General features: G+C 41.8%; 2 protein-coding genes across 2 annotated transcripts; one reads left to right on the top strand and one right to left on the bottom strand.

Moving 5' to 3' along the window:
• Positions 1 to 5,843: 5,843 nt before the first annotated feature.
• Positions 5,844 to 19,066, top strand: RBSN (rabenosyn, RAB effector). The gene is made up of 11 exons (XM_040076125.2): positions 5,844 to 6,167; positions 7,443 to 7,586; positions 8,824 to 8,924; positions 9,548 to 9,593; positions 9,688 to 9,849; positions 10,773 to 11,014; positions 11,835 to 11,905; positions 13,600 to 13,686; positions 14,109 to 14,211; positions 14,623 to 14,697; positions 15,643 to 19,066. Exons 1-11 carry the CDS (start codon positions 6,005 to 6,007, stop codon positions 16,726 to 16,728), a joined length of 2,280 nt encoding a protein of 759 aa, XP_039932059.1. The 5' UTR covers positions 5,844 to 6,004; the 3' UTR covers positions 16,729 to 19,066.
• Positions 19,067 to 19,644: 578 nt separating this feature from the next.
• MRPS25 (mitochondrial ribosomal protein S25) lies at positions 19,645 to 21,104 on the bottom strand. The gene is made up of 4 exons (XM_040076126.1): positions 20,928 to 21,104; positions 20,711 to 20,817; positions 20,303 to 20,390; positions 19,645 to 20,079 (listed from the first exon to the last, which is right to left on the bottom strand). Exons 1-4 carry the CDS (start codon positions 21,059 to 21,061, stop codon positions 19,893 to 19,895), a joined length of 516 nt encoding a protein of 171 aa, XP_039932060.1. The 5' UTR covers positions 21,062 to 21,104; the 3' UTR covers positions 19,645 to 19,892.
• Between the last annotated feature and the right edge of the window lie 24 nt (positions 21,105 to 21,128).

Raw genomic sequence — 21,128 nt, forward strand, 5'->3', positions numbered from 1 at the left:
ATTTCCAGCTTTGAGTGAGACTAAAACAACCTTGCACAGATGAGTTCTTTGTTGATTCCACTGCAGTTTCTTATATCTGGGTATTATCAGTTACTGAGACATAAGGGAGCTTTGATTCCTAAAGCAGATTTTACAAGTGTCTTCAAAATGAGCTTTGTTTTGTAATGGGAGGAGAAAGTTCATGTGAACCAGCTGTATAATTAACATTTCCTGCAACTATTTTCAACACCTCTCACCATTACTGTTCCATGCCCCCTCCCACATACTTAAGAACCTTGACCACTTTGCTGACCCACTGTAATTAGCATGGGCTGAGTGTTTCCAAGGGACATGTGGCCCCAACAAGCACCTTTATTACTACTTATAATGGTTATTTAGTTGAAGAAAGTTTGAAAAACAACATCATCACCGCAGCTGAAGTAGACTCACTGCTTCCCTAGTAACTCACTTAATATCAAAAAGTCAGCTGCAACTTTAAAGCGTCAGTCAGGTCAGGACATTGTTATAATTTAAAAATATGACTGAAAGAAATCAAGTGGAGAATGCAAGAGGAATGAGGCTGTGTGAAGTCTAGATTGTACAGAGACATGACACCAAAAATGAAGACAGGGAAATCCTTTTGATTCTAGGAAATGGGTATGTAGATTACTAGCATTGGAGTGCAGAAGCCTCTCTTCCCTTCCCTAAGAACAACATAAACTCCCCACTCCTGCAGGGTAATGAGGAAAGGTTGGACACAGAGGCCTTCAATAAAACCAGATGGGAAACTCCTCGAGAAAAATTAGTTAATGTACCTGCTTTAAGATATTTTAGACCTGTGTAAAGACATTTGTGCTTTGTTTCCCTGATGAAACCAATATAGCTTAAAAATACTAAGAAGAGACCAAGGAAAGGACATTTGTCAGGCACCAGATAATTCACCTTGTCTGCTTCCACGAGATGGAAGGAGCACTGGCTGAAGGAGTGTTACTAGACCATACATTTTATCAGTATGCTAGAACAGGATAGGAGTTTCTGACAGAGATGGGGCATGTCAGATACCAATACAATGGAATGATCCCAGACAAAAGGTGAAACCAGCTCTTGAATTTATTTCAGCCACTGTGGTTTGAACTGACAGCCAGTGATCCAGATAAGATAGCAGTATGTCAAGGGTAGACATAGAAGGGTTGACTGAAGGAACACCTTCCTCACAGCTAACACTTCCTCACTTTCTTCCTGTTCATACACATTGTAAAGAGAGGGGATCTGGACTTGATAAATTGCACAAATACTCCTACAAAATGGAATGTGGGTAAACAAGGATCCAACATGCCATAACTAGTTAGTTCATTGTCATCTTCTTTCTATAATGGATGTAATGAATATGATACAGCATAGGCAATTTATTAGCTGATTGGTATAGGGAAAACATTAGATTATGACTCAGAAAACCGAAGAAAGTGATTTGAAGAGCCTGCCTGAAACACGGTTACTGATTTAAAGTAGTTTTCAGAGAGAAACATATGTTTCCACCATAAATTCTTGATTTTGAAGCTGATACTGTGTGAGGCATCTGAGGAAGCTCTGTGAAAAAAGAAGTCAAGACAAATGAAAAATATAATAAGAATTTATGAAAGGTTCTCTGAGCCAAAACAGTCAAGAAAAAAAGCAATCTCTGAACAAGCAAGTGGTGTCCAAAACGAGAGCAACAGGAACCCTACAAAAAAAGTAATAAACCATTCCCTGTCAAATACAAACGGGTGGGGGTATTCTACTTATTGCTTTTAGACCTGCTGTCTTCAAGAAGGGGATTGGTTGCTGCACAAGTCTGTTGACAAAAGAGACAACAAGAGGCTAGAAGAGACAGCACCCAAATGTGGTGTATCTGACATTTGAAATGAGCCGTGAATGGAATCCAGGCATTGTGGTGTACAGCTGTCATAGTTAAACCACTAAATTAAATGTAAATGCAAAAGAATTCTGAATCTTCCCATCTCTCCTCTTTATAATTCACCTACTTTATATAAGTGCTGCCACTCCATGGCTCTCAGGACCAATATGACAGATTATTCAGCATTGCTTAGGGACCAAACAAACTTGAGATGATGACTGGCTTGCAGGAACCGAAGCAGTTAACCAACAAATCAGATAAAAAGGGCTCAACAAATACTCAGCTGCCACTCTTACAAACCATGAGGCTGTCAGTTTGGATTAATGAGACTGCAAACACAGTAAAAATCATGGGTTTGGCATGGAAATGCAGCTTCTATCCTGTCTACACAGACTAATAAAACAGATTTGTTATGTATCAAAAGTGTTTCGTATAAGCAGCTTGAGTACATTATATATATATGCTTTGGTAAAATGTTCAGCAACATGAAAATATTTTAGTTCTCTGAACAAAATGAAAAATACAGGAAATTTTGGGTAAGATCCACCTAAGGAAACAAAACCATCTTCTCTGATAAATTAAAATCAAAGATCATTAATGTTGTAAGATTAATTTTGTGCTACCCATTTCAATGTTAGGAAATTTAAAATGAATTTTTAAAAACTCTATTATTAAATTATAAAACTGAATTTAGGCAAATTTAAAAAAACAGCATTAAATTAAATTAAGTGACCATTTTATTTAGGGAATATTTACAAAGAACATTCTGATTTTCCCAAGAGCAGTCTTATTTTTCACTCTGCTTACACTCTGTTTACAGAGTCTATATTGAACTCAATGCTGTTGAATTTCAGATATTTTAAACCTTCTTTTCATTCCACTTAACTACCCTGAGAAGCAGACAGGCAAAATTTGCATTTACCTCTCCTGCGCTGAGGTCAGATTCCATTATTAAACATTCCAAATGGCACCGAAAGTATTACAAGAAGTCAAAGAACACAGATGACCCCAATTGGAACATATTTCTGATTGAGCTGTGCCATGGCTACAGGGCCAACAGCATCCCCCTTCTCAGCCATATCCCCACTGAAATTTCTCCTCTTGGACATCAGTAGCAATGACCAACTTAGCACCAAACCACGTCCTAAAAATCACAGTTAAGAGTTATTACAACTCACAAACATATTTTATCACCTATTTTCTTACTGTTTGCAAAGAACCTTGATTGCTGCAGAGGAGGAGGTGCCTAATAGATGTGGGGTTTTGTCAGCTGAGCTTTTACATCCTAGCGGCAGGATGGGGCAGTACAGGTCTGACTTTACTGCTGGAGCAAGTCCTTCTGTGCTACCGCTTGTTTGCATTCATTCCCTGTGAGCCGTTGCTGATACAAATGCAGACTCTGTAGAGCACCTGTAGAGTTGCAGCAAGATTTGTCCCCAAATACCTCTTCCTATTGCAACTTGCTGGATGAAGACAAATTAATTTTTGAAGCACTGTAAACTGAATTGCTTTAGACTGACATGAGTTTTCACTTTGTGATCACTCTGAATGAGGAAGTGTGATGAGCCTGACCAAATAATAGCAGCCAAAGTCTTCTTTGTTTATACCAGCACAAAACTAGATCCTGCTCAATCTCTGTTAAGGGGCACGAAAACTCAAATTTCCTTTTGGGAGCAAAAGGATACCATTCCACACATCACTGCATCTGGCAAAACTTTGTAGTATCATTTCTCTAACTGTCTCTGAGATATTCCCGTTAAGTATAATACACTCGTAAAGACCCAAATCATATTGAGTAGGTGCAGTCACTTCATGGGAATGAGTTCCGCAGGAAGGGCTAAAGACCACTTATATTCAGAAATAGGCAAACAAGTGGCATTTTTCTTTTAAAATCTTGAATGAATTTTCTCTTTTCAAGAGTGATTGACACTATGTGATATTTTACCAGTACTTGAAAAAGATTCATTTGGCGAGATGTGTTCTCATATCTGTGGTCAAATGTAGAACATGCAAAGGAGCACAGTTAACTGAAGATACAGTGAAATGCTTGATTTCTTGTGCACACCCCAGCATACCATCATCCTCCTCACAACTCAATGCAGGCAGTCCTTACTGCATGGTCTGTATCCCAACAGGAGGCTACCAGACTTCAATTGTTTAATTAGCCACTTTAATTAGCCTTTAAGACTTTATTTTTGAAAATGAACAGTTACTGAAGCTGTAGAGAGACAGGATCGAGAAAAAAGCTTGCTGTTCTGTACAGTCTCTCTTTTCCTTACACACCTGATTCTTACTGCCTGGGAACGGCAAGGAAGGATGGGCTGCTCCGGTCAACAGGGCTCATAGCCAGGAGAAAAGCCTTTACAGCAAATGCCTGTGAAATGCACGGCCGGGACCCCCCACAGGCCCTCCAGTGCCCTCAGACGGGCTTGTTGTGCCATCTAGTGACTGTCACGTCTCCCATCTTTCAGCCACCCCTTTTTCCGCCCGTTCCCTGCACGCTTGTGACAAATCACTCACATAAAAAAGGAACCAGAAAATTGAAACACCAACAGAAACCTCCCCAAGAGTTCTGCACCTACTTGGATCTTGCAGCTTTTCTAGAGACGCTTGTATCGCTGTAGCGTTCTTTCACTATTCAGTGAGTTATAACAGCGGACAAAGAAAGGGCAAGGAAAAACAAAGGTAGCTGGTATCACCTGGTGGCACAGGTATGGCCCACCGCCAGGAAACTACCCGGCTCCAGCAAATCCAGGGGGATGACACCACAACAGGTGTATCCTCTAAGGTACTGAGTCTCAGGCTAGTTCTCTTCCTCCCCACCCCATCACGATCCGTGCTGAAAAGGTTTTAAAGGACAACCCGGAGGGTAGAAGAACAGGGCACGATGAGTGAAAGTCCACCTTTAATGGACAGGACTCAAGTGTAAATAGCATTGCCATGTAAGAAAATCCCTGCCTCCAAGACCTTGTAATCCTAACTCATGAAGCCGAAGTGTGGTTACACGCTCCTATTGTTTCCATTTGATTGGGAGTGTGTGAGAGAAGTGACTGCTGACAGCTGAGACTAAACAAAAGCTGGCTTCAGGAAGGGGATACTGAAAAGGCCCTGCCGTTGATTTACACAGCTCTTTGTCAGGAAGCAAGTAATAGGATTCCTGGGCTCCGTCTGTGGCTAAGTACGTCACCGACTGCTCTGGTTTGCAGTTTTGGGCCACCTCCTTTAGGAAGACTCGGTAGGCTGGGAAAGGGAACGTTGAGGGCGTTGATACTGGCAAACGGTGGTCCTCTCGAGCGTGCTCAGCGGTTGGGATACACGGCACAGACCCACCAGTCCTATGGGAACGGTCCCATGGCAGCGGGGCGGGACGCGTGTCCCCCACATGACAGCACCGCCCCGTCCTGGAAAGGACTCTGTCACCACACCTCTGCGGGGCCGTTACCGGGGCCTACTGCAAGGCGGCTGGACACAGCGAGCAGTCCTGTCCTCAGAAGGGACAACGACCCTGTTCCGGGTCCTCCACTTCCGCTCCCAACCTCCATCTAGCTCTGCGCTCGGCATCCTCTTCCCCGTGTCGGACGAGCCCTCCTTCTCCCCGCCCCTTCCTCTCATCGATGGCTCAGGCCTCGTCCCGCCCTCAGCCGCGCTCTGCCTCTCCCGGCAGCCGGGACGGGCCGCGGCCGCCCTGCTCTGGGGACAGTCACTGGTCGCCCGGGCGCTGAGGTGAGGCGGGCCCGGCCCCGGGCTTTTCCCGGGCCGTCTCTGGGCTGTTGCTAGGCCACAGCCCCTTAGGCGGTCGGAGCAGCCTTCAGCGGCTTCCCCCCGGCGGGCGGTGCGCCTTAAGTCCCGCCCCTCTCCCTTCTCGCGCAGCCGCGGTTCCGCCCGCGAGGGAGGCGCGCGGCCGCTTTCCTGCCCCGGGCGGGGCCTCGCGGGGGCGCGGGGGGGCTGCGGAGGAACCGGGCGGGGCACCCGGCGGGGCACCCGGCGGGGGCTCGCGTCCACTCCGGGCCCTTCCCGCCCCATCTTCCGCCGCCGGTCGCACGGCGCTGGCCTGGTTCGTTTCAGGCAGTGCCTAAAGACGATGCGGCCCCCGCATCCCGGCAGCCGGTGAGGGCAACGCGCACGGCCGCGATGGCGTCGGGCTGCCCGGCGGCCTTCGGGGACCCGACCGAAGTGCGCGAGGGCTTCCTGTGCCCGCTGTGCCTGAAGGATCTCCAGGCGTTCCGGCAGCTCCAGGCGCACTACGAGGAGCAGCACACGGGCGAAGACCGGGACGTCAGAGCGCAGCTCCGAAGTAAGGGCGGCCGCGGTAAACGCGTTCGGCTTGGCCGCGGGAAATCCCTGCTCGTACTTCCAGTGCTCCCAAATGTCTGACAGTAATAAATTATTAATTGAAGGGACTCACGGGCGAGGCATGCAGTTCCATTCTTTCGTAAATCTCCTTGGGCCGAGCACAGTATTTACCTTTCCCGATACTTTCCATAAATTGTAAAGTAGTGCTAAATTACATTGCTCTTCAAATGTCTGCTATTATGCACGATTCTTACTATTGACCTTTTGGGGTTTTATGTTTGTTTTTTTTTTGAAAACTCAGAATTATACTGTAACCCAGTGAAGACCCAAGAGTTACTTGAAGACTGTGGAGGATATGGGGAATCTCTGGTACTTGCCAGGCTCCAGTTAATTAATTTCTTGTTTTGATAGTAGATAAAACTGTGGTTGCAGTTAAAGTGTGAAAAAAGGTTGTTGTTGGGAAAACGTGGCCGAGCATGTGGGTGGTGGAGCTGGCAGCAGATGCTGGGTGTGTTCCATGTCTCTTATAGATTTCCACCTTTCAGTAGTGTTTGGAAAATCTCTTTGAATTTTGTTTTACTAAGATATTTCCCTTTTTACCCCCTTGTGTGCACAATGTTATTTTATACTGATAGAAAAATGTTTAAAATCTGGCAATAATTCTGTGTGTTTCCTGCAAAAATCTCTGCTTTTGTTTTAGTATGCTAGAAATAGTGGTCTGGCAGTCTTGGGGGGGTTTTTTGGTGTTTTTTGTTTGTTTTTTCCCTCTTGAGATAGACTTTTGAAGTATTAATCAATTTTCTTGGCAAAACCCTAACCCTAACAGTGGGCGGCTTAGTACTTTAAAAATTATTTATGTGTACAAGCACACTGAAATTTGTGCAATAAGACAAGGTATGTATTGAACATCCTTGAATCTGAAGGAAATAATGGGGAATTATGAGAATTAAGATAAAACTACATGATGTCCTGTGCTGTGAGGCCAGTCCCATAGTTTAAGACTTGCTGCTGTTTTACAGTGAAGTCCCACAATGGAGTATTCTAATGTACTGGCTTGTCCTTAGGACCTCATGCTGCTTTATGACAGGCAGCAGACTGCGTTTTGTGTCATCTGTGGTGCTCTGAACTGCATTTTGGTTCTTAGAATGTTTTGAGGATAAACTTATCCAGGAAAAAGATTCCTGGTAAAAGAAGAGGAATATTCTATACTGGCTTCGCATGATGAATATTTGGTGACTATCTGATATGTTAGATAATTTGAGTTTATCTTTTTCAGATCTAGTCCAAAAGGCCAAAAGAGCAAAGAAGAAATTGCTGAAACAAGAAGATGATGACAGAACTGGTTCTGGATCTCAGGAACAGTATGAGTCGTTCAGCTATGGTGGAGTAGATCCATACATGTGGGAGCCCCAGGAAGTAGGTAGGAGAGCTAGAAAGCAATACACAGTGGGGATAACTTTTGATCTGAATTGGGAAAGGGCTACAGTATTGTTGAAGTGGCTTGGAATTGTGTATGTGCTGCATTGGATTTGCTAGCAGGGAGTCATGGTTTGCATATTGACTTTGAGCAGCCTGTCTGCATTGGGTGGAGTGTGGGGAAAACACAGTTAACGGGAAGAAGAAAAGACATATATAGAATCAGTACCCAAACTACCCTTCAGGCAGCTGTTTGTCATGTCGTTGTGCCTGTGCTGTTGAGATCTGCTTAATCTGCCTTTACCTCTGAGCAACTAGCTTCATCTTGTGACTTTACAAAACAGATAATCCACTAATTAATAGATAAGTTGTCAGTATATAAAATCCCTAGCTTTTGGGCTACACTTAAAGAAGCTGTTACTTTGCATATTTGACAAAAAGATTACCCATTCATTTAAACTTCCAGCTTTTTCCTTGGATTTGAGGTGGTGATCACTTCTTATCTCACTTAAAAAAAAAAAAAAAAAAAAAAAAAAACAGACCAAAAAAACCAAACAAACCCCACTCCTGAATATAAATCTATCTACATTTCTAAAATTTCAAGGATAAGCTGACTCAGCCTGTAATTATAAATACTGCTACTGGCAATTGCCTGAAATACTGACTATACCTGAAATACTATGGTTATTTTTGGAGAATAAAGCAGCACCATCTCTTGTGGATCCTAGGAAAGTTTGCACTATGGTGCTGACAGACTAGGACTGAGTCCTTTGGTGCTGTAGGGTCTGAGTTCTGTCTAGTACTTTACTTTTGACTTTGTAACTATTTGAGCAATGCTCATACTGTAAATATTAGCTAAGAATAAATTTAGGGAGAAGGCTTATGAACATTAGAGAGGTGAGAACTGCTTTCTGATGAGAGTTGAAAAGATGAACCTTAGGGATTTTGTCATGGGATTTAATGTATCTGTGAAAGGGATTGTTGCAGATGTTCTGTCTAACATAGTGCTGCTTGTTTTCTGTAGTAGGAGTAAAACACTGTTTATTGCTAGCCTGAAGATTAGTCTTTAACCTGCATGCTTTGTTTACAGCAACACTATGAAAATGTAGGATTCCAATGTGTCTTTAAAATTGACTTCGAACGTGAGAAATGAGTGGTGAAGAGACATCTGTCTTTCAAGTGGCATTTAAATCCATACAGAGTACTTGGGTGACCAAGACAGCTTTCTGTTATCCCTGCAGGTGCTACGAGAAGCCATCTTTCTGAATTCAAGAAACACCGAGCAGCCAGGATTGATCACTATGTAGTTGAAGTCAATAAGTTAATAATCAGGTTAGAAAAGGTAAATGTGGTGCTTTTTAATATTCCAGCCTTCTAAATGTTTCCTGGATTTAGAAAATTCTATTTCAGTATGAGGTGTGCCCATTTATCTAGGAATACACTTTATAAAGGATACTAAACTATGACTCTCTTTACACATTACCTTGAGTACTGTGCATGGTTTGACCATGTGCCCTGGGTATGATTTCTGGTTCTATGCACCATTTTCAAGCTGAAGATGCTAATTCCACATGCTTCATGAACCATCTATTTTCCTGTTTTACTTTCTCGATCTTTTACTTTACTCAATTTCTGCCCAATATTTTTGTCATGATTCTTTCAGCTTCTCATTCTTCAAAATCTGCCAATGGTACATCTGCATTTTGGCTCAGATGCTGGCTCAAATAAGGATTATGTGCAAAATGTGCTGATGGATGTGTACAGGTTTGACAAGTCATTGTTTAGCGCTGGTATGAATATGGAATTAGAAAAAAGTATGAAAGTTGCGTAAGTCTGGTGTAAAACCAGCTGAAACTCCTCTCTCTTAAAAATACCAGGTTTCTTTTACTTGTTGGGCTGAGTTGTGTTGAGTTTTTTCCTTGTAAAAGTATAATTTTCTTAAATATATTGTTTGTCTTCTACCAGCTTACATCATTTGACAGAGCAAACACTGAGTCAGCTAAAATAAGAGGTTAGTGTGAGCTTACCTGAGACTATTTGCCCCTATAGTTTAACCAGCTGAGGGATTAATTGAATACTTATATGGTGTTTATTCCTGCTCACAGCTATAGAGAAGTCTGTTGTGCCTTGGGTCAGTGATCAGGATGTTCCATTTTGTCCAGACTGTGGCACTAAGTTCAGCATCCGAAACCGGCGTCACCACTGCCGCCTTTGCGGGTCTATTATGTGCAAGAAGTGCATGGAATTTGTCAGTCTTCCTTTGGCAAGTAAGTACCGTAGAGTTAATTCTTCATTTTCTTAGCTCTCTTTGGGTGCATCCTGGCTTTTTGCCATTAGAAAAATATATGTTGGTAATAATCTGGCTCTGCAGAAAACTTCCATTCAGTTTCAAGTAGACACTTGTCTGTGAAACAGAATACAAGGAATGATTTCTCCATTCTTTGTCTCTGTTCCTTCTTCAGATTTGGAAGTGTTGCATAACACTGAAAAATTTACTAGAAGTAATAGTTGTAATAGTAAACAAATAAATAGTAAGTAGTAAAAAAGTAGTATCTCCTGGTAAATATAGCTATTATTTATTCTACTGAGTACATAACTATGGAACTATTAACTTTAGGAACTGCCAAGGTTCTTGACATTTAAAAATACTGTGGATATTTCCAGTTTTGTCTGTGTTGTCCTAATGTTGGACCTTGGGACAACAACTTAGGGAAATTCATGTATAGGCCTTTAGGAACCACTTTAAACTTTTATTTTTCTCATCTGGTACACTGGAGAGGAGACTATTTTCTGTGGAGATAAATGACATTAACTGTGCCTTTCAGAGTGTTCAAGCACAATGCCTGGACACCATTATCATACCATGTGTTCTACACATTTTGTGGCTTTGCAGGCTTAAACATGAGAATGCTTCTAGGCATAAGCAAAGTAGGTGGTGCTCAGCAGTCTGCTCTCTAGCTAGTTTTAAATACAGCAAGATTTGCAGTGAAGACACAAATTCTGACTTGCAGTCGTGGTTGTCATGCAATCCAATTGCATGCAATGCAATATGTCTTTCAGCAGACTCTTTTCAGCCTGGTTTTCTAGTACCACCTGAATGTAAAGTTTCTGTTAAAGAGAAGTTTGTTTGTGTTGGTAAAATCTGTTGGCTTCTCCAGTTACTGTGAAATCACCTGTGTATAATTTTTAGGCAAACTCACTAGTGCCAGCAAAGAGGCCTTGGGTTCTCATACGAGCCCGAGCTCCTCACCCAGCAGTGTCCATGGCTCCCGCCGTGGCAGCATTAGCAGCATAAGCAGCGTGAGCTCTGTTCTGGATGAGAAGGATGATGAACGAATCCGTTGTTGTCAGCACTGCAAAGACACCCTGTTGAAAAGAGAGCAACAGATTGATGAGAAAGATTACACACCAGAGATTGTGAAACTCTATGATGTAAGTCAAGATCTGTGCTACAGTGTATATGTCTGCAGTGGTCACTACTTGACTTTTGGCTTGTTACCTCATGCCTTAACTCTTACTTTATCACTTAATGCTGACTTGTGTTAGGAGAGACTGTTGGGTGTTTATGCCGTGTAACAAAGATATATCTGAAATGTTGGAATCAGTTGCAATATAGTATTTATGGCCCACATTAACTTCATACGTCTTTTTAAAATGCATCTTGAGTCTCAACATCTGGAACTAGTAGTTCAGATGTGCTTCTCTCTTAAAACTGTGAACTTGTTTAAACCAGTGAGTGATACACTGTGCATGTGATTGGTGGGCTGCACTGGAACCATGGGACTCGATGTCATCACTGTTTGTCCTTACGTTGATGGCAAATGCATTTTTTGAACCATTTCTATCAACATTACATTCAAATGTGCTTCGCAGCAGGTACTGATTATCACCAGATACCTTTTCAGTAGAGTCCACAAACTCCCTGGGTTATTATTAATGGGAGTTTTTGATGGTGCTCTTGTTGGTGAAGAGATGTAAGGCTAGAAGGTGTTCAAGTCATCCATTCAAACAGCTTCTTGATCAAAGTCCACCTTGCAGGGGTACAGCAAGTCTTTCTCTGTTTCTGACAATGCCATATTGTTCTAGAGATAACTGGAGAGTCTTGTCATTTCTGAATAGTTAAAGTGCCTTTCATCATGGTTAACTTCAAATCTGCACATGCAGCATGAGAAGATTCATGTCAGCATGTTCTTGCATTAGTGTTTTAATGTCAGTTCCTTTTTTATACATTTTGTTTTGATATCGTAACAAGAAACTCCGAGTCTGCATGGAGAAGGTTGACCAGAAGGCACCAGAATACATAAGGATGGCAGAATCGCTAAAGTAAGTCCCATTGCTGGTTATGGTTATGAGTGCATGTATTTTTCCTCTATAATGTATGGGAAGTGGTGTACTAAGGCTGCAAGAGCGTGTAAACGAAAAGAAAAAATCTGTGTTTCATTATCTGTTGTCTTCTGGATGCTCTTCAAGCAAAGTAGTATTGAATCAATTATTAATGATAACATACAGAGAAGTTGTTTGATTTGTTAATTTTTTTAAAGCCACTGTGCAGTGAGGCACTACTATCATACTTTGACACATCATCTTTGCAAAAAAAGGAAGTACAATGCTACAGTTCTTGTGTAAATGAGCCTCTTCAGAACACCTGCAGTAAGCTGTTGCTGTCCTCAGCTGGGATGCTCTGGCTTCCAAGGAGTGCCAGCAGCAGCAGATCATTAAGAATGCTTCTCGTCTGTTCCGTGTAAAGCACCTTCACCTTGCAGTTGTTCTGAGTATACCTGGGTACCCTGTGCTGCAGTGGAAAAGCAACATTCTTGTATTTCAATTTTGTGCAAAATTTCTTGCAATAGTAGTATTCTCTCAATGGGGTAATTTAAGTCCTTCCGACTCTTTATCTGCAAGAGATTGCCAGGTTATACTTTCGGCTGCTATAGTGAAAGAAATACACATACTGGTCTTTGACTAGGAAGCATTTCCTTTTGAAAAGTTAAAGTTAATAAATAGTACTATACCTGTCTTCTAGATCTAATGGTTGTAGAAAAATTAGTAACGAAGGTGCTTTTTTAAAAACACTCCTCGCAACAGGAAGAAGGAAGTACAGAGGGTGAAAAATGTACTAAGATGTTACTGCTTTTTGTCACGAATTCATGAAAGATTGGGTTGTGTGGGTTGGCAACTAGAGAAAAGTAAAAATACAGATGTTCCGGATAATAGATGTAAATGTCAGAAAACAACAGGCTTGTTATGGGTGAAATTAAAGATTTCTGACTAGTACTGTGTCCTAGAAATTGGAATCCTATGGATAGTGAAGTTGCTTTTGAGAAGGTGATTCTTATAAATTGTATTTATGATACAAAAGGACAGTGAACTAAAAACTCATGAAGAATTTTCCCCTCTAAGTCCTAATTTGTTTTATGAATAAAATGGAGACTCTAGTAAAAGTGCCTGTAATAATTGTGTCCCCATGTGGATAGTCAGTTACTGGCATCTTAAATACTACACCCTTTCAAGCATAGTATTTTGCTTTCTGACAAATGCTAGTGGAGGTAACTATTGTACTTTCATGGTATAGTTAGTTTCTCAGTCAGAGATTTTTACCACCAAGCTGCCTTGAAAAAAATCCCCACAAAACAGATACGTTTCCCAAGGATGTATATATTTTAGATATTACTTGCAGAGTGGCATTTTTGTCTTAGAATACAGTTTCTCCTAGAGTAGTAAATAATAATATGTTAAGTAATACCACAAGTACTAAACATAATATATATATGATTAAATAATTGTATTTAATAATAAATACAGTTATCTTCTATGAAGTGTTCATGTTCACAAAATTATTATAATTTGCCAGTTCTGTCACAAAAAAAGGGTTTTTAAACATGAGCTTGAAATAAAATCATTCAGCCCTTTGCAGTTCTTGCCATTGTTGAATCTTGGTTATCTTGGGCTAACTAGTAGTGTTGTATGTGTTGTTAACTGGATGCATGACTTACAGTGAAGTTCTGTTTGTTCCTTAGTGCTGGGGAGACAGCCTACAACCTTGAGCATGCTAATGACCTGAGGGTGGAGATTCAAAAAATGTATGAATTTATAGATGCTTTAAGGTAAAAGATTGTCTCTCTCCCTTTGCCCCCCAGCATGTATGTATCTCTGTTACAACTTTACTGATTATATGGATGATCAGTTGTCTGCTCAGTTGTAAAGAGCATTTGAAAAAGTAGATGCTGTTCCTGTACATTACCAATTTCTACTTACTTCTCCAGCCTTAAAATTCACACATTCCTCTGCAGTAGCAATAACTAGAGGAAACAAGTAGCAGCACCATTTAGGGGACAGGAATTCTTTGTTTGGGGTTTCTTTGTTTGTCTAAGGCTGGGAGTGGAAAGTGTTACAAATTGTAATATTCAAAACTGTTTATCTAAAAGGACATCAGGAGTTTTTGATCCAATATTACCTCTCTGCTTTTGTGGCATTTCTCCTGATTTTGTTTTTGAACTGATGAGGCTGTATGTTTTCTTTGATTCAGTAAGAAGATTTTGAGTCTAGGCTTGCATGAAGATCCTCAACCGCATCCTAAAATACTACAACTTCAGCGAATGATAAGATATTCAGCTACACTTTTTGTTCAGGTAAATAGAGCATGTGCTGTGAGATGAATGTACATTTTAGATAGTGTTCTCTTTGCCAGACATCCTTGTGGTTTGAAACTTTTGACAGGAGCCTTAGTTCTATATGTTTTCTGCATTTTCTGTAGTTCCCTAATGACTTAAGATAGCATTAAGTAAGCTGTCTTGAACACTGATCTTGCACTCAGAGCAGCATTGGGCTGGGGGAACCCTCTTCCTCTTGCTGAGGTGTGAGCCCACCCAGCAGTGCAGCTGTGGCAGCAAAGGTGTGTGCAGACCTGCAGCAGGGACTGCAGTGTAGAAGCACCTTTGATGTGTTTGTGGGGTTTCTGCTGGTAGTATCTCTCTTCTCAAGGACTTGAAAAATGGGCTGAATACCTGCAAGCAATACTGTAATGTTTCAATTTTTTCCAGGAAAAATTGCTTGGCCTAATGTCCCTGCCTACCAAGGATCAGTATGAAGAACTGAAGAAGAAAAGGCTGCATATGGTAAGACACATTGGGGTCTGTTATGTCTTGTATCAGGCCTTCTCACAGATGTAAGCCTGGGAGCTCTGTGGGTATCAGTAGTTGCCTTCCACACTGGATTTCACTTTGTTATTGTTTCATCCATATCATCCCACCCCCTTTTCCAGGGTTTTGTCTAGCTGCTGCTTTGTTCTGCCTAGAACAGAAGTAGGGGGGCACAGAGCTGGACACTTCTAGAAAGCAGCAGGGACTTGGATGCATGGGATGTTTCTGCTGCAGTGCATGCACAGCAAGCCCTGAAGTGAGTGTGTTAGTTTACACTGACTTCGAAATTGTGTTCAGAAATTCACTCCTTTCCTACCAAAAAAAGAAGTTTCCAAATTCTACTTATATAAAATTTGGAAACTTCTTTCCTTGGTAGGAAAGGACATATTAGAATAAGGATGCTTCTGCAGGGAGAGATGCTTTTTTTTCTTTAGAAGGGAGGACATCATTAATTATAAACTAAAGCTAACTTCATCTTGAGGTGTAAGTTGAGAAATAAGAATCATCCCACTCCAAAAGCCAGTCTTATCAGTGATCTTAAACACTGATGTTCTATTACAGCTGTCTGGTGTAGTCATATGTGGTACAATTAATGTCCAAATCAATCTAGGCCACTCTTTGCACAGCTGCATTAGGTATTTTTTTCTTCCTCTATAAAGAGAATTTTTGGTCCTACTTTCCCTCAAGTTTGTGGAGGCGGATATCCTGGGTTTTTCATCAGTATCATCGCAAACTCATGGGAAGCCTGTAAGGAATAGTGTGAAAGTAAGAATCTTCTGCAAATAACCAAAATGGCAGCTGATCCTTTTTAGTATCTGCCAGCTCTGTCTTAAGATCAGAGATCTAACTTGTACCTATGGATACTTAAAATGAAATTTTTCAAGCTCATGGTGTTTTCTTACTACATGTTTTTTGGTTTAGATTGCTCTTGAAACACAGGGAAGACAAGAGGAGAAGCAGAAGGAGTTTATCTCCATATCTGCATCTGCAGTTAATGGTGATGAAATTCACATAAAAAAAGGAACAGTCAGAAAATCTGAAGGCTGGTTACCCACATCTAGCATTTCAAGAGAGAGCGAGAGAGCAGACCCACTTCTTCAGCAGATTGACAATATCACATCCTTTATTAAGCAAGCAAAGGCAGCTAATAGGATAGATGAGGTCCACACGTTGCAGGAGAACCTGATGCAGCTTCAGGATGAATATGATCAACAACAAACTCTGAAAGCAATTGAGCTTTCTAAAAAACAGGCAGAAGAGGAGGAGATACAGAGGGAGGAACTTCAGGTCCTCCGTGAAAAGGAGTGGGAAAGAGAGCACCATAAATTAACGTCTCAGCATTCAAGGACACACTCCTTAGACTTCAGAGAAGTTAAACAACATTTGGATGTTACTTGGATCAAAGGGGACACGAATTTTGAAACTCCTGCTGTTGAGCAGCTGCAAGCTAAAGAGCATGTGACCTTCACACTCAAACCCCAGAATGTCCCACAGTATGACAAAGACCGGGATCAGCCAGCCTGTCTAAACCCCTTTGAGGATGAAGCAGATACCCCACAGGTGGAGGAAGATCCCACCAACCCATTTGCCAAAGACACCTCTCCAGTTGTTTCTTTCTCTGACACAGCTCAGCAAAGTGATAAAAAAGAATATAATCCATTTGAAAGTGAGGAGGAGGATGAACGAAGTAATGGAGCACCTGGCAGTACTTCGAACCCCTTTGAAGAGGATGAAAATCCATTTGAAAAGCCTGGGGGAAGTTGGAATTCAGGGAATCCATTTGAAGAGGGATCTTCTATCAATCCCTTTGAAGTGGAGGATGGCAGTGAGATCTCTGGAGAGGAGGCTATAGAGGAAGAGCTGCTTCTCCAACAGATAGATAATATTAAAGCTTATATATTTGATGCCAAACATAGTGGACGACTGGATGAGGTGGAATTACTGACAGAGAACTTAAAGGAACTAAAGCACACATTAGCAAAGCAGAAGGAGAAATCTAACTGTTGAAGCAGCAACAGGGCTGTGTAATAATCCAGTCTGCTGTTAAGTATGGGAAGGTAAAGCAGATACTGGCAGACAGGAGGACAGATCACAAGAGGGAATTGGGAGAATCCTGACTTCAAAGCACTTTGATTTAGACATTGCCACTACTACAGAGTTGAGGAATGCTGCTGGCCTCAAAAGCTTTCTTTAGAGTAAGAAATTTTAAAATAACTTTTTACAGCACTTTTAATGCTAACTAGTCTTACTGAATGCTTACTTTGGTCCAGGGGTTAAGTGCTAATAGGGAACTATGATGTGCAAGTGGTTGGAATGTTGGTTTGCCCTCTTGCCCACTTTCTGCTGTAGTGTTGGCCTTTCAAGTGTGGCTTTGACTAAAAAGAGGTAAAAACTTTTCTGAAACTTCTCCATCCCCTCCTGACCCAGGGTAGTTGAACTGGTAATGGTGTTCCGGCAGCCTGCTGTTAAAGATCTGTTGTGATTCTCCAGGGTGCTGAATATACAGGCCTGCAGATCAAGTTTGTGCAATGCTAATAAATACAAAAAGGGATCTTAAAACTGAGAACTTTCTAACTGATCTTAGTGAGTAACTTTTTAGTGTCTGTATAAAGATTTGCAAGGAAAATCTGGATGCTTCTTTTCGTCCCTTCTGGTTTCCCACTTGCTCTGAGTGCAAACAATGGTGTCATAGCATCACACTGGCTTCAGACCTGCTTATGTGGGAGCAAGCATTTGTTTATTTCCAGGGAAAGGAGCATCAGGCCGGCACCACTTCTATCTGTAATATAAAGGGTGAACCTCTGATTGCTAATTACATTATGGAATCTACACGTACCTTTAAATCCTCTGGGTGACAGAATGATCAAGTTTGTTGTCTGTGTGAGACTGGAACACTTTTTGGTAGAACCCAAGCAACAAAAAATTCTGTTTATAATAGAAAGCTGAGATGCCACTGGAATTTTGTGAAAGCTGGGAGACAGTCTGTGCCTGCAATAGTGCCAAATGGTAATTCCCTCTCCTGTTAGATTCCCTCAGTTTTTATGAGAATCAGGCATACCTGTTTTAAAGAAAGAACTTCACACTGAAGACCTCTCTTGTGTTCCTGTGGCCTGGGGGCTGACTAGGTGACAGCCAGTACCTGTGATGCAGGAGGGCCTACAGTTGGGCAAATGCAGGGTTTTTGAGAAAGATGAAATCTGAACTGCTTTGATTTTTATATTTGAGAGGCACAGGTCCATCAGCAGGAATGACTGCAGCACTGGTGGTGGTGACTTAATCAGGATTTCTTTATTTAAAGCTGAAATAGAGGAAAATCAGGCAGATCACACTGTATAGCACTAACAGTAGTGGGCTTACTCAGAAGTGTGAAGTTCTGTGGGACATACCTTTTCATTAAGTCTCTGATATTGGTGTAGCTGTAACCCCAGCACTGCTTAAGATTTGAGAGACAAATAAAAGAGCAGGAACTCTTGTTCCTAGCTGTGAGTAAGTGGAGCTAGGGACTTGTGGAACTGTTGTTTAAAAATGCTAAACCACCTATATCCTCACTTCATACCACTGTTAAGGGATTAAAGTTACTCAGACCAGCTTGACTTTTTCAAGTCAAGGATACTTGATGGTCTGTCTGGTGTAGCCTGAATCTGAATTTGAAAGGTGTGCAGAAGAGGCTGGCTTAAGACCATGTTCTCATGTTTTATTAGAGCTGATTGAGTCCCCAAGTGTTATTTTGCACCAAGTAGAAGAAAGAACAGGGGTTCTGAAAGGTCTTGACAGAACATGGGTGCTGAGCACCACATCCATGAAGGCAGCAAAAACTGTTGACAGCTAAGCAGAATCCCTGGAATTATTAAAGAGAGGTAATGCAGCTACTAAGGACAGAATTGGTTGCCAGTCCAGGAGGATTGCTTCCTGCACTGTAACCTAATGCTTTTTAAGGTATCAACATGAAAAAATGTTTCAGTGGCTTCAGCTTTCACTTTAAAAAGTGTTTTTTTCCTTCTCCAACTGTCCTGCCTTGTTTATATTTTCTGGCAATAACTAAATATTCTTATTGTATATGTAATATATTATTTTTACAAGCAGGTAATAGACTAGCATACCTCATGATCTTTGTCAGTGTTAAATGTGATAGACTAGACAGCTAATACTAAAATCATCTCCAAAGTGACAACCTTTGCTGGTATAGGGACTGCTGTGAGGCTTGCAAGGCACAATGGAATGAAGATGTCTTAAGCATAAAGCTCAATAACTAATTAGCATTGACTTTTGTTACAACTGCATGCACTATTCTGTATGAAAACTTTGTAAAAAAGAGATTAAATAAAACAACGTGTTTATTTTGTGTTGTGTTTGTCCTTGACAATTTGTACAGGATGCTTGAATCAGTGTGAAATTTTGTATTCAACTGTGAATACAGTTCTACAGTGACTTGTACATAGAAGCCTGACGTAAAGGTCTGTAGAGTACCATCTGTCATGTTTATTCCTGTTGCATGTATGGTGTAATTGTTTGGTGAGGCAGAAGCTGTGATGATTTAGAAGGGGCTTTTTTGATAATTGTAAAACTTACCTTTCATATACCAATTTGCCCATTCTTTTCCTGCTGATGTTCCTGACTTGATCAGTGCTTCTCAGAGCTGCCATATCAACTGCAAAAGTTGTATTTTGATGGAAATGAGACTCTCACCTGTTTCTGATTTGTAACTATATAAATTAGGAAAATTCAGTTGAGACTGGAGTTATCCTTTGTCTGTCTTTGGTTAGTACAATATGGACTTTGGCACCACTTTCTACAAATTATGGAATTCTGCGCTGCTTCTAAGATTTAACTTTTTAGTCTAGCCTCTTTATCCCAAAGAAAACATGATCTTGGTTTTGCTGTAATTGGTTACCTGCCAGAATGAATAAGAAATAAGACTAGTAATTTTGTTTTCTGTTGTTGACTGCCAATACTTTGTAGAACCACAGCTTTTTTTGTGCCAGTTTTAACTTTTATTTATTTTTCACTTAATTATTGTAGTTGTAGCTGTAAGAAGGCTTATGAGGCAGAGTTGTCTGTACTGAATGAACTTGTTTGTTCCTGTTCCCAGGAACTGTTGGCTCTTGGCTCACTGAAGCACCTTCATTGTCCAGCCCTGAGGAAAAATAACTGCATGACTTGAAATGTTGGGCTCATGCCTCATTTTTCATAGCAGCTTTGTATTTTCCCCTCATCTCTTTGGGCAGTGGTACAAAAGCAGGGCAGGGAACTTGGCCTTCAATCTCACACATGCATTCTCGCAGATGATACTTCTTGGGCCCAAAGGTTGCTGGATGTGATAGTTTTTTCCTTTCTCTCTCTTCTTTTTCAAGCATTTCTCTAGAAAAGAGATCTGTTTGTTACTATCAGAAGTCTGAATTGCAGTATTTCCTCTCCCTTCCCTGGACCCAGGTTATCAGAAGATGGATTTCCAGTTCCTACCTTGTGGACTTTACCTCGCTCGTGTCACTTTTGTTTGGGGAAAGTGGTATTTCCTTCTGCATTCCCCAAAAGTTTGTATTATCCATGCTAGATATATGTTAGCTTACTGCATGCTACTTACTTGCTTTTCCCCAGGATTTTTTTAATGTGCTCTGTTATCTCTTTGTTGGTTTTATCTTCCACGTCAACCAAAACTTGTTCTCCACTGTCTGTCAAGAAAAATTTGTAATAGTGTATCAAATGATACCAGTTCCCCCTGCATGCCGTTTAGAGAGGCTTTAAACGCACACGAAAGAATGAACTGCTTTGCTTCTGCAGTTAATGTGCAATGCAATGTTTTAAGTGGAAAAGCAAAATCTCCATGCACGTTAGTCTAGGGGAGCTGCTAACGGCTTAAGCTCTTTTCCGATCATGCAGCTTCTTTCCCCGCTGCAGCCGAGTCAGGACCGAGTGAGAATGACACAAACGCGGCGGTAACGACGCCGCCGCTGTGACCCAAGCGCTGCTCTGCGCGGTTGGCGGGACCTACCCAGGTAGAACCGGAGGAAGGGCGAGGGAGTCATGTTCCTGAACAGCATGATCTGCACCCAGGGGTTCTTGTACTGGATCTGGGGGATGTTGAAAAACACGAACTTTCTGGAAAGAAAGATAAAAACACAAGGGTTGCCTCTGCGGAGGGCGCGGCCTGCGCAAGCGCGGGTGTCTTTGCAGGGGTAGCCCGCGCTCCCGCCGCGCCCCACGCTCACCTCGCGCCTTCGCTCAGCTCTCCCGCCGTGTTGTAGTTCACGGTCATCACCTTCACCGAGCTCTTGAACACGACGTCACCCTGGCTGAGGTACTGCAGGGTCCGACGCACCGGGAAACGGCCCTTCATCGGCATCGCGGCGGCGACCGGAAGCGGAGGCAACCCTGCCGCACGCCCCCTGGCGGAGGCTCCGCCCTCACGT

This window comes from Hirundo rustica, chromosome 12 (genome assembly GCF_015227805.2).
Source record: "Hirundo rustica isolate bHirRus1 chromosome 12, bHirRus1.pri.v3, whole genome shotgun sequence".
Taxonomy (NCBI): Eukaryota; Metazoa; Chordata; class Aves; order Passeriformes; family Hirundinidae; genus Hirundo; species Hirundo rustica.